Consider the following 15,763-nt stretch of genomic DNA (forward strand, 5'->3'; position numbering starts at 1 on the left):
ATTGCCAGGAAGTCAGCAAGTGTATCATGTAACTTACCAAACAGGCGCTGATGGAAGAGAAATTTCCCAGCTATGAGTCCTGTGAGAATGGCAAGCAGCCACAGAATCACCTTCAAAAATCTCCAGCCTCCTCCTTCAGGGTATTTATTTGTTACAAAGGAGAAACAATTACCAACAACAATAACATTGGCTTCTGTCTGACTGTGAGATACTGGGTCCTCAGCAAATATTAAGAAGTTAAAGAAGATCACTAAGTAAGCCACAACTAAGCGAGACCATGGATGCTGGAAGTAGTAGCGGAAGTCTTTATCCATCCTCAGATACTGCAGAACTGGTTTTTGCCTGTATGTGAAGACACAAATGCACAACATTACATATATCCAGAATTCTCAGAGCTTAGGAGAGACCTGCACATTTACAAAAATCAAATCACTGTGATCTTGACATCAGTAAATTTTAACACTTTAGACTTGACTAGCAATGAAAGTTTCAATCAAAAGATACTGTTACATCCAGGAAGAGAAAAATTGAAATTTCTGTCCGTTCCAATGTAAAAACAAGAAACAAACATATATACATTATAGCACAGGATTTTTAGTCTCAAATACACTATTGCTTTCATGCACACTTCATAACAGGGTATGAAAAGCATGGAATGAATATAAGAACACAGTAGGATACATGAAACTCAAGAGTGCCTTTCCAGCCACATTCCAAAAAATACAAGACAGATTTCACAAAGGTTCATGCTAAGCCTAAATGGACTCCTTCTCCTTATAGGAGGAGGCTGAAACCAGCCCATATGTCCAGTGAGGTCTTCCACTGGAAGCTTAAAAGCATATACCCCAGAAACATCAGAAACTTGTGTTCATATAAAGGAATAACATGTTGGAAAAGTTGGAAAAGCTACAATTAATTCTTGCAGATCAGCCAACTCTATATAAATCTTTTCATTGACTTCCCAGGGAGTACATCTATAGTTAATCATATTTTCAAAACCAGAAAATGAGAGTGCCCTGAGCACAGACTGCTCTGTATGAATACAAAAATTCTGGTTTGAAACCTGCCTATTTATGAAGTACTGCTATAGAAAAATGCAACTGAGCATAGTTAACATTTCAGTTGTCTGTCATTTGATTTTTTTTTCTCTTATTCACAATCAATTAGTTGTTTCATCCTCTTGAACCACTTTGTATGCACAAAGATACAAGGCCTTTGTGTTGTGGAACACCACAATTATTCAAGGGACACAGAGTGTAGGAAGAGGAAAAAAATGCATCTAGTAATATTGCTTGTTTATTACAGCACAATCCTTGAAGGATACAGTGACAAATTTTTGCAAATGTCATATGCCCTTCAGGAAGAAACAAAACAAACAAACAAAAACCCCCCACAAATTGCAGCAAAAGACCTAGATCACCCAATCAATTACTCATTCCTTCTTGGATTTTTAGGTATCACTTTGCAAACTTAGAAATTGCATGAATTTCAAAGACTCCCTTTAGTTACTTCCTTCAAAATTATTTAATTCTATGGTGTAACTTATATTTGTAAAATTACAAACAACCCTGTACGTATTAAATGAAAAGGATAAAAGAAACTCTTGGCAGATTCAAACAATGCATTCAGTAAATAATAAAAATCAGTAAGGTCCCATTATGCATAAATTACATATGAAAAAGAAAAAAATACCATACTACAAAGTTAAAAAGTTGACACAAGGAAATGTCAGTCTTTCAAAAACTTTATGAAAAAAAACTTACTTAAAGCTAGGACCATTGCCTAAGAAAATACCACTCTGGGGACATAAAACTGCCCAAAGCTATTTCTTGTTCTCCTTTTTTCCTGTTACCGGTAAGAAAAGTTTTGGTATTTCCTTATGTGTATGAATCATCTTAAAGCCCGAATGGGGCTGGAGATAAACAACTAAATGTCCTGGTATTTTTGACAGCTGCCGGATATTCGAGAGTTATTAGACACCCAGATGAAGACTCGGCTTCCTAGGAAGCGTTTTACAGCATCAGAAGCCAATATTAGCCATAGCAGCAGTGCTAAATCTCCAGTAAAAATCCTGCTCCTGTCTACCTCAACGCCAAAAACGCGGGTGCCGAAAGCGCCGCGCACCACACGCCCATCGCAACCTGTTAAATCGACCCATTTCCCCCTGCCCCTGGCGCAGACCCGCGGCCACCTCACCCCGCGCCGCTGCGGCCGCCGCCGCACCCTCCCCGCGGGGGCACCGGGCCCCCGCAGCGCCGGGGCCGCCCCGCGCCCGCCGCACTCACCGCCACGGGGGATCCGCGCCGCGGGCGCGGCGCTGCTGCGGCGGCACGGCTCAGCTCTGCTCGGCTCAGCTCTGCTCGGCTCAGCTCTGCTCGGCTCAGCTCTGCTCGGCTCTGCTTGGCGCCTGCCGCGGTGCGGCTCCCGGCTGCGGGCGGCCCCGCTCCGCTTCGCTGCCCCCCGCAGCTGCCGCGGCCGGCAGGGCCCCCCAGCCCCTCGGGCTCTGACGGCGGCGCCGGTGCCGCGGCGTCCCGCCCCCCCGGCCGCCGCGGGGAGGGAGCGGCAGCGGTAGCTGTGCTGGCTTGTTCCTCTCCGCTCCGCTCCCGGGCGCGGGCGAGCGGCCCCGGCAGTGCCGCAGCCGCGGCGGCAGCGGGCGGCGCCGCTGCGGCAGGGTCCCCGCGCCCCCGGCGCCCGTGCCCGCCCCTCCCCCGGAGCCTGCCAGCAAGGACCCGAAACGTGCGCGGTGTGCCCGCCGGTGTCCCTGTTGACCCTGGAAAATGGTGGCCTGGGACCCACGGGGGCTTAGCCAGCCGGCGGAGGTGAACGAAACCCGAAACCCCATCACTCAATTGCCACCGGTCAGACTTCAGTATTACGCAAATTAGCTGTAGAAAATCACAAACAGGGGAAATAGGCGGTCAAATCTGGAGATGTATTACCCCAGAGCAAAAAAGCACAGGGCTGGCAATAACAGCTAGATCACTCAGGACGAATTAGGAAAACCTTTATGTTTGGGAGGGGAGGGAGGTCTATACCCAATTTGCTTACTTGGGAGGGGGCTATGCTGAGGCCACGGCCAGTCTCCGGGGTGCACACACACAGTCCTTATGGTCACTGTGTCAGGCAAAACTCCTCTGTGCAGCCTAGCAGAGTTGTTGACATTGCACTTCAGCCGAATTGTCAAGCAAAGCCTTTTTACGTGGGATGTGGTCCCTAGTGTCAGTGTGCTGGTAGTGCTTACATCCCAGGAAAACGTTTAGAGGATGGTCTTAGGTGCCTTACGACCAGGTCTTAATGCAGTATGTACTAGTTCTGGTCATTGCTGAATGCAGATAAAACAAACTTGAAGTTGTCAGACACAGCCTCAATATATTGTTGGGAAAAGTCAGGTGAGTCCATTGGAGCAGGTATCTGAAATACAGCATCAGACATCTGGCTGCTTCAGGCCAAGGTAGAGAGGAGTGTGACTGAGATTCACTGAGGAATGTGGATTGGTCTTTAGGAAAGTCATATTGCAAAAGACTAGCACAACCAGAACAAGCAGCAGATGAAGACTTGTGAATCCCTTCTGCACATCTGGCAACACAGTTTTATGTTATTGAAGGTATCTAACAGAATCACCACATTATCTTCCTTGGTGGAATAACCTATGAGACCCTCAATTTATGTAGAAAAATACAATATTCAGCATTTCACACTAAAACACTCCAAGCTATCTTTACAGTAAAAAGAAAATTCAAATATTCAGAGATGAAAAATCATCAGGTGCAATGGGAGAGTACAGAAATACAGCATACATGCCTGTTCATGCAACAGTTCTGTGTGTACTGCCGCGCTTCCAGAACTCGGTCTCCTTCCGTTCGACAAATGAGAATCCACAAAAAAGGCAGCACCCACCACAAAAGAGATCACGTTCTTCATGCACCTATACTCTAACAAAATTCTCTTTGGCTCAGATTGAAACCCATGCTACAACTACAAAGCATTCATGAACATTTTTTCAGATAGTAAATCTGAAGTCACTAAGTCAATCAAATGAAAATAATCTACTTTTCTATTAAAGTAACAAAAAGCATACGTGCACCATATACCTCCCCCAAATTTAATGTTTCATTTCATTTGCTATCCTAGAGGAAGCTAATATTTTTTGAAACATTTAAGTGTAATGTTTCGCTCATATATAAAAAAAGCTGGAGCACTCCTATTTCTTCTTTTTAATCAAGCAATCAAGATTTAGTTGATGAAATACATATCCAAATAGCAACTATTAACAAATAATCTCAGTAGACAAGACTAATCAGGCCCACTTACTGAAAGCCAGGGACTGCCAGCAACAGAAGAATATAAACAAACTCTTACCTACAAAATTTTCAGCAAATGAAAAAGCCAGCAGTAAAACCAGGAAGTTGAACCTAAAAAGCAAGCTGAATCCACACAAGTTATCCTGAAATGTTAGTTTTGATACTTGTGAATGAAACTATTCTATCAGCACTCCTACTACAAAATAGCACTTGTGTAAAGGCTATCATTTTACACTCAGTTTCCAGCAGAGCTGTGGGTATTGAACTAACCGTATATTGATACTACTAATTGATGCTACAGTATCACTTTCTGTAGAGTCATTTTACATTCAAATATGAAGAATCAGCCTTCTGCACATTAGTCCGTAACTGGAAAGTTCTCTTACAAGATTCTGCTGCCTCAGATGACTCTGTCTGGTGCAGGAACACGCACCAAGCTACAGTATGTTCCAAAATAACGATGCTGCACTAAGAGACAGGTTTCTTTGCTTTTCTATGCCAAAGTGCTAATTTTGTCTGTAATCGCTCTATTAAAAAAAAGGTAATTAATTATAAAATTCTGTGCACCCAGGACTGAAACGTAATTCTGGAGCTTGGGAAAATATGCTACAACTTCATCTGAGAAAGCTCTCTGATATCACATGTTGTCTGTGCTGACTACGTGCTTGACTGTTTGACCCACAAAATTGTGCGTCACTTAAACCCCATGAAATTTCACAGTACTGCAACATAGCTGAGGTTGGAAAGGACATCTGGAGATCTTTTAGTCCATCTTTCTGCTCAGAGTATGATTGTGTCATTTTGGGTATCCAAGGATAATCAAGGTCGTACATTCCACAACCCCTCTGGGCAACCTGTTTTAATGTTCAACCATCTTCACACTAAAAAGTTTTTTTCATAAATTGAATGGAACTTCCTGTATTTCAGTGCCCATTGCCTCTTGCCCTCTCACTGGATAGCACTGAGAAGAGTCTGGCTTCATCTTTACTCCTCCTATCAGGCTTTTAGACACATCAATAAGATCCTCTCGCTTGAGCCGCCTCTTCTCAAGGTTAAACAGTCTCAGCTCTCTCAGCCTGTCCTCCCACTCCTTTAATCTGTGGTTGCACAACTGCCTTTTCCTTGGCTTGCTGCTTGGCAAAAGTACCTCATTCCCTCAAACCTCAAAACCCCATTACTCAGGGATTGTGCTCCTAATGTATTTTTCTTCCATCCTGCCATTGTGGGTTGACCACGTCCAGCAGGTCATGCAGCAGCTAGCTCACTTCCCCTGCCTCCTCCCCCAGTAAGAGAGGGGAAAGAATAGGAGAAAAATAGAGAAAACCAGTGAGTAAGAGAAAGATGGACTAATAATAATAATAAAAAAGTAAGAATTATAAAATTTAATAAATATGCTAAGGCAATCACTCACCAAGGCCCACGAGCAGACAGACCATCAGTCTCTGATAAACAGCTCTGAAACCAACCCCTGTGTCACCTTTTCCTCTACTCAGTTTTATTGGTGGGCATGACATTATATATTATACAGAGTCAGCTGTCCCAGCTCTGTCCTCTCCCAAATTCTTGCCTACTTGCTGGTATGGGAGTGTGGACAGAGTGGGAAAGAGAGCCTTGATCCTGTGCAAGCACTACTGAGCAATAGCCCAAACACTGGCATGTTTTCAACACTGTTTTAGCAACAAACCCAAAACACAGCACAATTTTGCTGCTATGAGGAAAGTCAACTTTCTTCTGGGCCAAATCCAGTACACCTGCAAGAACATTCTTGAACTAAAAAACTCCTCCCTTTGAAATTTCACAGTCATGGCTATAGGAACCCATCTCAGCTATACCAATTCAGACCTATTCTTTATCTGCATCCCCAACTCATTTCTCACCATCTACAAGAAGAGAAAGCAGCACAATAAAACATTAAACAAGTTGGGAGGTGGGGGAAGAGGAGGGAAGGAGGGAACCACAAAACTGGCAACAGTATATAACTGAAGAGTTAAACAGTTTAAGAACTTGGAAGAAAGAAAAGGCAAATATATACATCCCATGGAAAGTAAGAATGCTAAGTTAGTCAGAGACAATGATATTTCAAATACTAGTACTGCTTTACTACTAGATGTGGATAACAGAATTGTGTGAAAGAATATGGAACAGCAGAAATGTTTCTATTGCATATTTAGAAACCATAGGCAGTAATAGTGTTTTCACATTATGTAACGTGAAATACTTTTCCATTAAATCAGTAATATGAAAGGATAGTAAACAGCAGCAACTAAACTTAAACACTCATTTTTAAATAAGATTGAAGCATTATTAGAAAAATAAATGAAAGACATGAGAGAGAGTAATGTTAATCATTAAGTTTGTTTCCTAACAACTGCTGAAATGCTGAGGAAATTTCATAGAACTAGAAGAAAGTTAATGTTGTAACAAAGTGAAAGGGAGAAGAACAAACACACACACACACACATTAAGGCAAAAAAAAAGTGACAGAACTGCTTGGATATAGATGTTAACAAATATACATGATGCTCTAGATAAAAATGTTAGTGGAATCTTGGGATGTGGATGATTAATATGTACTTTTTGATCCTTGTCAAGCAAGTTTTAGTTTAACAAGAGGAAGTTAGGGCATGGTTGTATCATTGTTGATAGGTTAAGTCACAAAAATATAATTTTGAGCAGAATTTAATAAATATATCTAATTTTGCAATACCAGTGGAACTTGGGGAAAAAAGCAGTAGCAGAAACAGAACTTTATGTGACCTTTTACATATTGCCAAAGAGAACTTTAGTCCTAAAGTCAAATGATATAAGGCTTACCAAGGTAAAGCAGAAGCTGTACTGACAGTTTTGAAGATGAAAGTCTAATGATAAATCTTACACTTTAATGAAGTACTTACTCCTGTTCATCCAGACCAAGTTTGCTCCAAATAATTATTCTACTTCAAATAATCCATATTGATGTCAAAAAGACAGGCAATACATACTTAACTTAGATGTATGTAAGTTCTTCTTAACTAAAGAAGAACTTCAAGTGAGGTGAATTTCCACCACTAATTAAATACCTTTTAAGTGCATCTGCTGTCCATATGGATCCTTTCAGCTAATAGAACAAATACATATGACTTCTGCACTAGGGAAAAAAAAAAAAAAAAAGGAACAATCAGCTTGCAGCTACTCTGATAGTTCCAGGTACAGAATTAGAGAAAACACAAATTAGGAAAAAGTGGACTCTAAGTTCAGTCTTCAACAGATACTGCTTAACCACAGTGTCCAAGTTGGTTGCAATGGTAAAAGAAGATTTTGGAAAAATAGAACTAAGCTGGAAGACAAAAGGTCAGAAAAATAAATGGCAACAGAAGGTCTTTCAGAAAAGAAAATATGCTCTAATGTTGCCGAACTCTTGATGGATGGACCACTCATTGGACGGATCGTGGCACGCAAAGAGGTACAGTCAATGGCCTGATGTCCAGTGGTGAGACCAGTGATGAGGGATCCCTCAGGGGTCGGTAGTGGAACAGGCACTGTTTACTATCTTTGTCAGCAACATGGCACCCTCACCAAGTTTCCAGTGATACCAACCTGTGTGTTGTAGTTGACACGCTGGAGAGGAGGGATGCCATCCAGAGGGGCATTCACAGGTAAGATGGGTCTGTGCGAACCTCATGAAGTTCAACAAGGCCAAGTGCAAGGTCCTGCACCTGGGTCAGGACAATCGTAAACATGGGTACAGTCTTGGCAGAGAATGCACTGAGAGGAGCTCCAGGAAGAAAGACTTACAGGTGTTGGTGGACAAGAAGCTCAACATGACCTGACAATGTGCACTTGGAGCCCATAAGGCCAAATGTGTCCTGGGCTGCATCAAAAGCAGTGTGGCCAGCAGGTCAAGGGTGGTGATTCCTCTCTTCTTCTCCACTATCATGAGAGGCCACATGGTGTACTGCATCCAGCTCTGGGGCCCACAACATAAGAAGGGCATGGACCTCTTGGAATGACTCCAGAGGAGGGCTAGGAAGATGATGAGAGGGCTGGAACACCTCTGGAACACAGGCTGAGAGAGCTGGGGTTGTTCAGCCTGGAGATTTATTCAATACTAAAGAAAAATTTGCTTAAAAATAATGAGGAGTAATTTCTTAACCTTATGAAAAAACACAGGACAAAAAAAAAAGTCATGTTTTCAACACAATGTATCTCATGATGCTCTTCCAAAGTGCAGTGAACAACTGTACTTAGTATAACTACAGTATAACAATACATTGCCTCTATAAAAAAAAAATAAAGTCTGAAGGCTTTACTGTGTTGTCAGATTAATCTATTGCATCTTGGTCCTATTTCTGTTAGAACAAAAATAGGTGTGGCATGACATAAAATTTTGCATTTTGACAGAACTACTTTTTGTGTCTTGGCAGAAATATGCTCTTAAGCTCAGGCACAGTGTGGTAACTCAAGCAATTAATTTTCAAATCTCTGCATACTTGAAATTGGAGTATGTTATCTATTACAATAAAAGGACTCTGAGAGCTGATCATGTAGTGTCATATACAACTGATTGAATTGGGAGAACAGAAATGCAGCCAGGGGAGGGAATACAGTGAGGCACTGGCTGCTGCATTAGGTGTCTCAACAGAGGCTATGACAAAGCAGACATTTCACAAATATAAATGAGGAGAAAAGCTGACTTTGTGAAGCAGGCACATACAGGTGTTTTGTGCAAAGCACTTGCCACTGGCTGCCACATGAGAGGAGCCCCGAAGAAAAGATACAAGGACTCCCTGAAACAACATCTCAGCCTTGGCCATATTGATCACCATAACTGGTCTACTCTGGCCTCCAATTGGGAGGCCTGGAGACACACCATCTATAACGCAGCTGTCTCCTTTGAGAACACACGCAGGATCACTCTCGAGGAAAAAAGGCAACGCAGAAAGAACCGTATATTGCAGAATACACCATCTAAGGAATCTTTCTGCTGTGCCTTTTGCAATCGGATTTGTCTGTCACGTATTGGCCTCATAAGCCACCAGCGTGCCTGCAGCAAATGCGGATAGAGCCTTCCCAGATCTTCGTTCGCGAAGCCTAGCCATGATGATGATGACGATGATGATGATGGCTCATCCAAGCAGTGGGTCAAACCCCAGGAATACAAGTGGCTTACGCTTGCTAACAACTTCAATGTGACTGTTCAAATGGTAGCACTTGGTGAATCAGAACTATAATCTCACTGAAATTAATCAAACGTGCCAATATTAAACATGAGAAAGCTAATCACAGTCTGAAGATATGTAATAAGAGAATCATATATACTGCTATGCCTAGAGAGTTGAGATTTTGCTGTCAGATTTTTAATTTTGAACAAGTGATGAGGAGACCAAGTTTTGTGACCTTTCTTTAAAGCTTCTTCTCTTCGTTTATAGGGATATGCAGTATCTATTATGCAAATAGACATTTTTTTCAATGACCAAAGAATAGCTTGTGGCAAATGTCTGTTATTTTTGTCTCACGCTAATGTACTGTGAAAAGGCATAGTTACGCAAAAAAAAAAAATTACAATATAATAATTTATTTAGCAGCTGGAAATCTATTGAAAATGGACAGGCACTTTGAATAAATGCCTGAGAGAACAAGTAAGAATGTACAGTGCGGTCAAAATGTCCTTTGTTTGTTTATTGAATCTCCTTCCATTTCTAAGAGCAGTGAGTGCACTGTAGAAACTTTTGGAACTAAAATGAAGTACTGGAGACCTTCTGCTTAAGCTGAGACATAGCATATATCTTTGATGGTCTTATTCTGCTGGGAATTAAGTGCAAGAAGCTGAGCATTAACAGAGCAGTCTTAAATGCTAGAAGGGGAAAATGCAACTACTCAGCTTTCACTACAAGTCTTCCTCCTAACTTTCTTCCACATTTCTATTTAAATAGTAAGCACTGCAGAGTAAGAGTCTATGTTAGAATTTTATTCTACCACATCTCAGAATGCTTTCTACAAACAATTATTAATAAAATCCCTAACCAGCCTCATGGAGCCCTTTTGGGATAAAACTTCCTATGTTTTCCTGCTACTATTATTAAATAGTAATTTATGGGTTGAACCTGGGTGTCACTTGTGGGTGACTCAGGAGAAAAGCCTGTCTGACTGAACTCCTCTCCAGCAAGTAGGACCCCATGAGTAGGAAGAACCCTTTGTCCCAGGTCTTCCCATTCTTTCACCCACCGACATCTCTCAGAAGGTCTTAGCTTTTGTCATGATTCCTAGATCAAAAAGTGGAATTAACTAACAGCAGTTAATTTTCTTTTTTTTTGAAATTTTCTTAATTTCTTTGGAAATTTGAATAAGATCATACAACAAAACAGCAATGAGAAACATACAAGGAGCCATTAGAAGTAACCTGATACTTAGTGGATAAGGAATTGGTTGGATAGTTGCATCTAGACAGTGTGGTCAACGTCTCAATGTCAGGATGGAGATCAGTGATGAGTGGTGTCCTTCAGGGGTCTGTATTAAGACAGTACTGTTTAATTCTTCATCAGTGACCTAGACAGTGGGATCAAGTGCACCCTCAGCAAGGTTGCAGACAAGACCAAGCTGAGTGGTGCACTTGACTTGCCTGAGGGATGGGATGCCATCCAGAGGGACCTGGACAAGCTCAAGAAGTGAGCCCATGTGAAACTCATAAGCTTCAACAAGGTCAAGTGAAAAGTCCTTCACCTGAGTCAGGGCAATCTCTGGCATCAATACAGGCTGGGGGATGAGCAGATTGAAAGCAGCCCTGTCGAGAAGGACTTGGGGATACTGGTGGATGGAAAAAATGGTCATGAAACAGCAATATCTGCTTGTAGCCCAGAAAGCAAACTACTCTGGGCTATGTAAAAAGAAGCATGGCCAGCAGGTCAAGGGAGGTGATTCTACTCCTTTACTTAGCTCTGGTGAGATTCTACCTGAATCACTGCATCATCTCTGGAATCCTCAGCACAGGAAAGACATGGAACTGTTGAAGCAAGTCCAAAGGAGGGCCATAAAAACAATCAGAAGGATAGAATACCTCTCTTATGAGGAAAGACTGAGAGAGTTGGAGTTGTGGAGAAGACAGCTCCTTATAGCTTTTCAATACTGGAAGGGTGCTTATATGAAAGATGAGAACAGTCTTTTGAGACATGTAGTGATAGGAAAAGGGATAATGGTTTTAAAGTAAAAGAGGGTAGATTCAGACTAGACATAAGAAAGACATCTTTTACAATGAAGGTGGTGAAACACTGGAACAGGTTATCCAGAGAGGCAGGACATGCCATGTTCCTGGCAACACTCAAGGTCAGGCTGGATGGGGCTCTGAGCAACCTGATCTAGTTGAAGATGTCTCTGCTCATTGCAGGAGGTTGGACTAGATGACCTTTAAGGTGCCTCACAACCCAAAATATTCTATGATTCTATGATCTCTTAGATCACAGCCATACATGCCATGGAGAAACAGGCAGGAAGCTAGGATCTCAGAAAGGATAAGCAAAATGTCAAAGAAAATATATGACAAATGACCAAAATTCTGAAATACTGGTATTCCTAGGCTACAAGGTTAACAGTCTCAGCAGGCCCAGAGGCTCTACAACACTCTGATTAAGAAAGGAAGTAACTTAGGACTTTGTGCCTTCAACACAAAGTGCAAACAATGCCTTGGCTAGAGTTGCATTTGCTTCATCTGGCATTAGTTTGTACTAACTGTACCTCATCAAGAGAAGAACTGCTGTCTCTGTAGTACTGGAAAACAAGATAAACAATGGCACATAATCAGCATAGTGCTGGTATTTGAGCTGATACTATTTTACAATGAATGAATGAACTTATCTAAAGTAAATATTAAAAGATAGTGGAAATGGGTATGAAAGGAATGTTGCCCAGCATCTCTCTTTTGAGTTCACCAGGAAAATTACTGGATCCGTGCTAGTGCTGCACCAGTTTATCATTCTAGATCATCTCCCATTAGAAGCAGTTCGTGTACTCCCTATTAGTAGAGTCCTGTCAGTAGGGTCATGAAATCCTTCACGTAATGTTAGGAAAAACAGAAGTATAAGCTCTAATTTTTGTAATATACAGTTTCACCTAATCATTGTATCTGCTTTGGTATTATTTTTTAGATGTTTGTAATAACAGGAACATTTGAGAGAAGAAATCTTTGAGAAAATTACTACTTTCCACAGTACTCAAAGCTACCTACCAGCTCATTAGATCACGCAAACTTCTAATAATTCTCTATGTTTAGACATGACTACTGGCCAGACAAGCCACTCCTGCAGGACGTCATTAACAATCTTGACAGATAAGATCTACACTAAATCTAGACAGTATTGTGTTTGGTGGCTCTCTGCCAGGACTCACTAGCTCTCCAAAAGGGGTTCTTCTACAGTCACTATGTGCTGTGCTGTCAGTATAATCATCCAAATGGAACTGAAACAGTCACAAGGACATTTTCTTTGTCAACAAGAAAGCAAATCCAGTGGAGTGGAAGGTAGAGTAGTCCTAACTGACATGTAAACACACAACAAGAGGCTGCTGGAAGACATCAAACATACTCAGTCTCCTAAAAAATAAATTGATATTAGAAAAAATTTTCTAGATTGAGATCCAGAGAAAAGTTTTACACGAATACAAAGAGCACTTCATGTTTGTCTTGGAGTTTTTTCCAATACAAGGTCTCAATTTTTAATATGTGTTATTTAAGTGAAGCTTCTTTTTGGTGGCAAAACACTGGCTTCATTCCTGTTGAATGAAAACAGTAATGTGGCTTCAGTTACTGCTTTGTTATCATCTTCAATCTGAGCTACAGCAATGTAATATACCTTGCCACTTGTCCTACTGGAGTACATCATGTCCTGCTCCTGTTTTCTGTGCAGTCTTCCCCTAAATTCCAGTCTAATTTAAAATCCTGGTATTTTTAGTCAGACATAGGATGGTCTGGGAAGAAGGCATACATGCACTAGCTTGGTCCTGATAGCTTAAAATTTCAATTGTGACTTATAAATCTCTTTAAAAGGCCTGAGGGAGCTGTCCAGGTCTTTAACCAAGTTTTTCTTCCTTTCTGTCACCTGAGAATCTCTTTGAACCTCATGTAAGAAGATTCCTAAAAAGCTGTTGTGCGCTTTACACAAGGAAACTTCTTGGAACATGTCATCAATAACTAACAAGCACACATAGGTTTTAAATAATGAAAACAATTTTTCCCACTGAAGAGAAATGGCAAAATAGAGAACTCTACAGATACCAATCTTACTGTTTAATGCACTTCAGAAATGCATTCAAACAATACACCATGGAGGCAGAACAGAAAACCTGAAGAGCGGCAGAAAGGATGACTGGATCACAAATCATTTTGCACAGTGATTTTACAGTGGTCTTTACATGTTAGTTAATCACTATTACTAGGGAAAGTATATAAAAGAACTAGAAACATTTGAGAAATTTTGTCATTTAAAAATCACTGAGAGCACGAAACAATTTGACTGTGATATTGTCCATTATGATGTGCATAGAGGATGCAAAGATGCTGTGTCTAATGTCTATCTACAGATTTACCAGATCAGCATATAAGGATTAGAAATGGACACAGATATTTAAAAAAAATTTTCAGAATCAACTCCTTAATAATGTCTGGAAGTACTTACCAGAACAGAAAGATATAAGAAACATGGGAAGTCCCACCAATTGTGCTTTGTTCAGTTTATTTCACAGGATATTTGCATCTTATTAGCAAAGCATACCCAAAACATGACAAAAATCAATTTTCTACAACTTTTAGGATCGCAAAACCTATTGCTGCAAATTTGTTTTCATCAATGGCAATGGCTAGGAGAGCCCCAGTATCTCAGTCTTGGCTATCTACTATATTGCAATTCAATTTAAAACAGTCGTCTCTCTAGCATGTTCCTGGCCACCCACAGAAATCACTTACTGTGTCAGCTGTTTAAGCAGCCAGAAAGAAAAGTCCCTCAGATTTTGGATAGTAAGATACAGGAGTTAAATGATTTATTTGCCAATTTATGAGAAATGAACAGAAATGCCTCACAGCATAAAGAAATTAAGAGATATATTCCTACTGTAAAAACTTACTGATGAACATAAAGTGAGAGCTGTCCACACTGTACTGAAAAACACTTGCTCAAATGGCAAGAGAGCAATGAGTTCTTACAGCAATAATTCTTAATAGCATACTATCCATTAACTCTGATCATCACAAAGTAATACCTTGTTATTTGATTTGAACATAGAGTGTTGGTTGATTAGACCTACATATACTGAGGCTTACAAAAAGATAACAACGGCATGCTCAGAAATCAAAGCCCATTTGCTAGGTACACATTCCACATATTCTCAAAGTTATAAGGAAATCTAAGAGTGGTATGGTTTCTAATTTCTGTGTTTAGCTACCTATGATTGCATTGGAATGGAGATTACTAGAAGCAAACAGAGTTAAAGAAGTGAAGTTTTCACATATTTTTGAAGGAAGTAGTCTATATTAACTTTTAGTCTATATAGAAGAAAGTTCATCTTGCTGATGGACTGTCTAATACTTTAATTATCTTAAAATATGGTTATTTTTGAAGAACATGCTGATGGGGGAAAAGATAATCTAAGCTGAAGTTTTGAAGAGTGTCAGGATAGAAATCTACAGGCAATGGAGCTCCACAGCAAGAAAACGAAATTATAATATTGCCCAGTACAAAGAAGGTTTTCACTCCTCTGCTGTTGGAAATGAGTTTAATGTTTTAAGTGTCACCTCAAGATAGGCACAGAATGCAGTAATAAGAATGTATGTAAAAAAAATACACGCATTTTCATTGTCAGGTGGACAATTATAGTCAAACCTGGGACAGGCCTTCCTGGCAACATTACAACAGGAGAAAATGCTCACACAACATTAGCAAACTATGAACTGAATGAACTGATGATTCCACAGAGATTATAACGACAGCATTTAATAAACAAGCATAAGTGAATAGAGAATTGTTAAATCAATGAAGAAGTAAATGTATAGGGAAAGACAATAAAGACACTGAAAACAAGACCCAGATGTCACACAGAAAATATTGCATCAAAGTCTATTAAAAGTATTTCCTTTTTCAAAATGTCATTTATTATTCAGTTAAAAAAATCTTTTTTAAAACCTGGGAAACTACAGTATGCTGTCTCTACCAAAACAATCACAGCCTTAATTAGATACAAAAATCTTCTATCTACTGGAAAAAAATAATTCAAATACAGGGAATAAAATTTAATCAATAAAAAGAAAAAAGTTACTTAATACATATGCTAACAAATAAACCTCCCTATCCTTTACAAGCACTAACACCAAAAGAGGGAGGAACTAAGAACTCAGAATCTGGGGCAGGCGTGGGGTCAAGTGATTTAAAGTAATTGTGACAGAACCACATCTTTGGTTGCCTCTCTGGTTGGATCTCTAGTACTCCTTTCCTGTTGAAAAAACT

At 40.4% G+C, this 15,763-nt stretch overlaps 1 protein-coding gene across 1 annotated transcript in view; it reads right to left on the reverse strand.

Moving 5' to 3' along the window:
• Window positions 1-2,630, reverse strand: part of TMEM117 (transmembrane protein 117) — a 195,653-nt gene extending 193,023 nt beyond the window's left edge. The window contains exons 1-2 of the mRNA XM_027710914.2: window positions 2,286-2,630; window positions 38-342 (exon numbers count right to left, since the gene is read on the reverse strand). Of these exons, the coding sequence (XP_027566715.1) occupies window positions 38-314 (277 nt within the window). The 5' untranslated portion in view covers window positions 315-342; window positions 2,286-2,630. The remainder of the gene's footprint in view (window positions 1-37; window positions 343-2,285) is intronic.
• Between the last annotated feature and the right edge of the window lie 13,133 nt (window positions 2,631-15,763).

Source organism: Pipra filicauda, unplaced genomic scaffold (assembly GCF_003945595.2).
Source record: "Pipra filicauda isolate LSUMZ 115617 unplaced genomic scaffold, ASM394559v2 scaffold40_size4127951_pilon, whole genome shotgun sequence".
Classification (NCBI taxonomy): domain Eukaryota; kingdom Metazoa; phylum Chordata; class Aves; order Passeriformes; family Pipridae; genus Pipra; species Pipra filicauda.